General features: G+C 39.5%; 1 protein-coding gene across 1 annotated transcript; it reads left to right on the top strand.

Annotated features, from left to right (window-relative positions):
• The first annotated feature begins 250 nt into the window (after positions 1-250).
• Positions 251-5,422, top strand: APOA4 (apolipoprotein A4). The gene is made up of 4 exons (XM_075328328.1): positions 251-504; positions 615-716; positions 3,202-3,328; positions 4,088-5,422. Exons 2-4 carry the CDS (start codon positions 668-670, stop codon positions 5,013-5,015), a joined length of 1,104 nt encoding a protein of 367 aa, XP_075184443.1. The 5' UTR covers positions 251-504; positions 615-667; the 3' UTR covers positions 5,016-5,422.
• Positions 5,423-6,654: the final 1,232 nt, after the last annotated feature.

A 6,654-nucleotide genomic window follows, 5' to 3' on the forward strand; every position in this document is an offset into this window, starting at 1 on the left:
AATGTAATTCCTTGTATTCTGTGAGGACAAAGTGAACAATTTATAGATTTTTTTTTCATTAGTTGACCCCGTTTCTTCAGTAAACAGATTATTCAGACTGATGCACGAGAATCTTGGCCCTTGTTATTGTGAATGTCCGCAGATGTGACCCAAAATAACCTCCAGCTCGCAGACAAGGAGCTTTTTGTAATGATGGGCACTTGTTATTTTTTTGTGCGTGTGTGTTTTTCAGCAACTAAGCAGTTTTTGTCCAAAAACAAATATTCATCCCCCCACCAACATCCATCCTCATCGCGACTGTGACTCAGTGTCCAGGGTTTACTGCACTAATCAAACCTCCAGCATCACTCGGAAGGTAGGAACACGTCAGGGATTCCACGTTGTAAAGTCGATCTAAAGTCCAGAACGCCGCCTTGAAGCCACGCCGCTATACAGAGATAGTCTACTATAAAGGACGGCTTGTGGGTCCTACTCATCATCGTCAAACGCCAGGAGATCAATCAGGTAAGGAAACTGGGGCAGAGAAGGGCTACCAAGACCCAAAATATGGAAGGGGGTTGGTGGCATTTATAGAAGATCAGCTCCTTTTTACTCATCACCCTTTCTTTTTATAGTTTTATACCTCTGAGAATTTATCAACTTGGTTTGCTCCATCCAGAAGGTCAACATGTTGGCCCGGGCGGCAGTGCTGGCACTGGTTTTGTGCACAATCACCGGTCAGTATTGGTTGGGTGGTTTTGGACGATCTGTAGTTGTCTAATGGGTGGATGAGAATGTTTCCATGTCCTAACAACATAAATATACATAGAGAGATTGAAGGCAATGACACTTAAAGGGGTTGTCCACTTTATTTTAAGGGCGGATAAGAATGTTTCCATGTCCTAACAACATAAATATACATAGAGAGATGGCACTTAAAGGGGTTTTCCACTTTATTTTAATTATTAACAAATATGTTCATGACATGACTGGGTGGCATTTACTGATATATAAGTGTTACAGATTTTCTTCTTTTATCAGAGATTGCCCAGATTTCTATTTTCAAAATGGCTGCTGATGGAGGAGCATGTGACCAGACCTGTCCATCTGCCTCCTCCAATTGAAACACACTACACATGGGAAACAGTTTTTTTGATTGGAGGAGACTGATCCGGTCTAGTCACATGGTTTTCCTCATTTGTTAACTTGAGGAAAGCTTCGAGAGCAAGGGGGCAAAGAATTTGTAATAATTAATAATATAATATTTAATATAACATATAATTAATATATAATAATATAATAGTTAAGATAATATATAATAATATAATAATTAAGATGATATATGATTAATATTTAATATAATAATTAATATAATATATAATTACTATATTATATAATTAATATATGATAATATAATAATTAGAGTTGAGCGGATTGCTAATAATCCGTGTCCGGCGGATCCGTCGCGGGTTGAGAGAGAGAGAGAGAGAGAAAAAAAATCCCGGATCCGGATCGTGCAGCCGGATTCCCGCGGCAGGGTCGGACCCGGATCGGACGCTGAAACCGCGCGGATCCGGATTTTTACAGTTCAGATACGCTCAACACTAATAATAATTAATATAATAATTAATATAATATATAATTCATATATAAAAATTAATAATATAATACTGTTGAATATTATAATAATAATAAATAAAATCATATGCCCAACAGAAAAATGTGTTGAAGCACTCTCGTAGAATCCATATAAAATCACTTTTCTCGCATAGAATCCAAATAACAGAATCTTCTGCTCATATTTTCATCCCCACCTGAATATCAGTGTTATATGCAATATTTTTAATATAATTTTTACTTATTTTTTCATTGGTAAATTACCTTCCAACCATTCTTTATATCCTTTTTACCTTGCAAGTGTCATCGCGCAAGACAACTAAGGCAACGTTCCTATGTCCAGTAATCATCCATTAGAATGGATTCAGCAGAAATCCATTGGCAAAAAAGTTGTGCAAACTCAAGTCCGTTTTTTAAAAAACTGATTCAAACTGGATCCATTTTTTTTTTTACATTGAAGTCTATGGGAAATGGATCCGATTTTGGTTTACTAGATCTGTTTCAAATGTGAGATAATGGATGGTTATTTAATGGATTAGTTTTCCATACACTTCAACGTGAAAAAAAAATGGATCCAGCTGAATTCAGTTTTTTAAAAACGAACAAAAATGTTGGGTCTACACCACTTTTTTTTGTTACAACGGATTGCTTCTGGATCCTTTCTAATGATTATTGGACATGTGAATATAGCCTAAATATGTAAGCCATCCTATTACTCATGCTGAGCAGTTTATAGGGTGACATACGCACTAGCCAAATATCTGGGGAGGGATCCTGTTGCTCATGCTATGCAGCTTACAGGGTGACATACGCACTAGCCAACTATCTAGAGAGGAACCCTGTTGCTTATGCTATGCAGTTTATAGTTACACACAATGGTGAATGGAGTATAAATTGTAGAATTTTACTGTTCAACACCTTTTAGAAAACTGAAGTCTAAATCTAAAATCTTATAATATTCTTAATGGGTTACTACTAGGGGTGAACGAATATTTCGATTATCCGGCTTCGCGAATATTTTCCGAATACCTCGCCGCTATTCGACTATTCGATGCGCAATGTAAGTCTATGGGAAGCCCGAATATTTCCGAATAGTTGTTATTCGGGTTTCCCATAGACTTACATTGTGCATCGAATATTCGCGAATAGTCGAATAGCGGCGAGGTATTCGGAAAATATTCGCGAAGCCGAATAATCCAAGTATTCGATCATCCCTAGTTACTACCATCTTAGTAAGTTATTCCGTATTTTATAGGATAGGTGATAATGTGTGGATCACTAGTGGTCCCACTGATGGAACCTGCTGATTCCAAGATTGGAGCTGCTCCATTTATTGTCTTGCAGACTGCCAGAGGAAACTCAGACCACCACTTGTTTATCTCTGGCAGAGCCATAGAGAACGAATAGTCATAATTTTGGAATTAGTAAAAGGTCCAATCAATGGAAACACTATCACTTATCCTTTGGGTGATTGATCACATGCTAAAATGGGAATGACCCTATTAAGTTGTATTTGCTGTAACTTTATACACTGAAAGACAAAATAAGAACTTCTTAATATCTTCAGTTTTCTGCTCAGTTACTAAATCTTTTTTTTTTCCCTAGGATCCCAAGCTGATATCAGCTCTGACCAGATAAGTGATGCTTTCTGGAACTACTTCACCCAACTGTCCACTGATACACAGGATAAAGTGGAGCAGATACAGCAGTCGGATATCACCAAACAGTTAAAGTAAGTGAGCTGTCCCTAAAAATTACTAAAGGAAGGGGGTTGTCCAATTTGAAAAAAAAAAAGATCTTCGGATGCATTTGATATTCAACCATAGGCAACTTTCTATTTTAATTTATATTATCCAAGTTCCACCATCGTCCCGCTCTCAGTATTGTTGGTCCTGGGTCCTGGCATCTCCACTTCTACATTTGGCTTGATGTCTACGAAGGGAACTGGCTACCATCCCTATAGCTAATTTAGCCTCCTTCTCTATCGGTGCATCAGCCATGACAGAGAGGGTAACTGTCTTATATATTGAATTAAGTAGTCCAACCATCTAGCCACCTTTAGACACATCACTGGTCATGTTCCAGCTCGAGAAGTTCTCTTGTTCAACCCCATGTCAAAGTGAAGTTGCCGGAACCCTCGACTGGTGTAGATAAAGGGACATCAGAAGAGCTTTGGTAACAAAAGTTGCAAATTTTAAAAAAAATTCTAGTTAGAAACCCCTTTAAAAGGTTGTCTCATTAAAACCACCCTTTAACTATAGAAGAAGGAACGATGATCAACCATTGGTCAAGTTTTGGAAAACCCTGGTAATCCAATACTATTACCAGGGGAATTTATATCTGACCATACATGTAGTCTCACATTTCAGTCATGAATCTCAGCTCATCGGGAAGAGAATGTTCTGAGCTCTACTACTTATGGTAAAAAACGTGGAATTACTACTAATGTTGGCTGTTTTTGTATAAACTAAGTCCTTTTCTTTCTTGGCAGTGTTCTAATTGAAGAAAACCTGAAAAGCGTCAATCTTTATGCTGGGGAACTTCAGCAACAGATCATTCCCTTTGCAAAGCAGATACATGAGCAACTAACTCAAGATTCGGAAAAATTGAGGGAGCAAATAAGACAAGAACTGGAAAGGCTGAAGGTTAAGTTGTCTCCTTATGCCGATGAGGTGCACAAGCAACTAAGCAGAAATGTAGAGGAGCTTCAGACAAAACTGTCTCCCTACGCAGAACAACTCCGAACAGAGCTAAATAAAAACACTCAGATCGTAAGTGAGCGGTTGAAGTCTGTAACGAAGGATCTGGAAGCCAAGATCAGAGAAAACGCTGACCGTGTTCAGGAATCACTGACCCCATATTCTCAGGAGTTCAAGGCTACAATAGACGACAATGTGGAACAGCTGAGAAAGCAACTGAAGCCCATCACTGGAAAAGTGAAGGATAATATTGACCAACAACTCCAAGAACTATATAACAGCCTAACACCCTACGCAGAAGACGTGCAAGATGACCTGCGCAAACAGATTCAGAGCATGGAGTTTCAGATGAGGAAGAATGTTGAGCAAATGGAGAGTAAAATGTTAGAGTTCACCGGGCAACTGAGAGAGCAACTCTACCCCTACGCCAATGAGCTGAGGAGCAAGCTGAATGGAGACATGACAAATGTCAAGCAGATGTTGGAGCCCTACATTAACGAGATGAACCAGAACATGGACCAGAAGGTAGTAGAGTTTAAAGACACAATGACCCCTTATGTTGATGACCTCAACAAAGCCCTAGTACAAAGAGTGGAGGACATGAAGCAGAAGCTGGGAGAATACACTGTAAGTGTCCAGGACCAAGTGGAGTATCTAGAGAAAGATGTTAAAGACAAGATCCAAGATTTCATCAACAAGGGTGTTTCCACTGAAAATTAGATTCCATTTCATTGACTTCATGCTAAACGAACAATGTCGCTCAAAATGACAACTACCATTAGGACTATGACTTACAAACTGGCCTCCCAATGCTACATAATACCATTACATTCTACTTTTACTATTGTTGTTGATCCTGAGATTAGTACTGACCAGTTGGCATTGTCATATAGTCATAACATTCTTTGTGTCAAAGTGCTCGTAAAATGTCCTGATTGTTAAGTACTACGACCCATAGGCTTCTTTTCTGCCATGATGGTGTTGTTGGATCATTCCATGTTTGTTTTTTCTCCTTTAATGTTTTCAGTATTTTTTATTTTTACTTCAGTTAAATAAAACCCAACAGAGCAATGCACAATGTGTTTATGTCAATGACTCGGAATAAAGGTTTACTTTCATCTCGATTCTCACCAGGGTTCTGAATTCCATTATTCTGTTCCTAATAAGTAGCTGAATAACGGAACTCATGGTAGGAGCAGGTCACTTACATTATGGACTCTAATGACACAAGATGGTTCACATTAGGTTGGCCCACATCTTACTTTATTTGTTGTTAATTGACACTCTACGGTAGAAGAGGATCTAGGTTGCACACTTTCAACATTCAAGGTCCAAGTATAGACAGCAGTGTCTGGACCAGCTATGTGTCTCCTGATCCAAACTCAATAGTTCCATAAACATTTATGAGGCTGTTGACTTAAGATCAAGAGACCAACATCTCGTGCAGATACTAAGACTGGTACTTGGAAGGTGAATGTCAGACTTGTGAAACCAGCTTTACTGTCATCTAAATATCTAGAGATGAAAACCATGAAACAATTGAAAATCCATAAGAAGATACCACCACACATGAGTTTTTGGGTTAGTTTCTGATTCGCTCTATGTACTGCCCATACTTGTTTTTGTGCTATAATAGTACATGGGGGTATACTGTACAGGTCATTCAGGTGTAAATTATGGCCCAATGAGGATAAGGGCACACTAGCTATGCTCATGACACCAATAGTGAATGTCAAGTGTTATTGCATTGACTGGCCAAACTTGGTGATAATTCGGGATCTAAACTGTCTGACTGTTTAGATGCTATGGCCAATAATAACATTGGAACCTATACAGTTTGATAGAGGCAGGGGGCTTAAATGGACTCTGTCCGCACAGAATAACTGTTCAAATCAATTACAGGTGCTCGGTGCATCATGACGCGGCCAAACATTTAAAGGGAACCTGTCAGCAGATTTGGGGCCTATAAGCTGCGACCACCATCAGTGGGCTCTTATATATAGCATTCTAACATGCTGTATATAAAAGCCCAGGCCGCTGTGTAGAACGTAAAAATGACTTTATAATACTCACCTAAGCCGTCGTTGTGGTGGAGTCGGGTCATATGGGCGTCTCCATTCTCTGGTGCCGACGCCTCCTCATTCAGCCATCTTTGTCATCCTTCTTCTGAAGCCTGGTTGCATGACGTGTCCTACGTCATCCACACTCGCCGGTATTGAGGTCCTGGGCACACGCACTTTGATCTGCCCTGAGTAGGGCAGATCAAAGTATTGTAGTGTGCCTGCGCGGGACCGGTGAGTGTGTATGACGTACGACACGTCATGCACCCAGGCTGCAGAAGGAGGATGAAGATGGCCGA

The sequence above is a fragment of the Anomaloglossus baeobatrachus genome, chromosome 11 (assembly GCF_048569485.1).
Source record: "Anomaloglossus baeobatrachus isolate aAnoBae1 chromosome 11, aAnoBae1.hap1, whole genome shotgun sequence".
In the NCBI taxonomy this organism is placed as follows: domain Eukaryota; kingdom Metazoa; phylum Chordata; class Amphibia; order Anura; family Aromobatidae; genus Anomaloglossus; species Anomaloglossus baeobatrachus.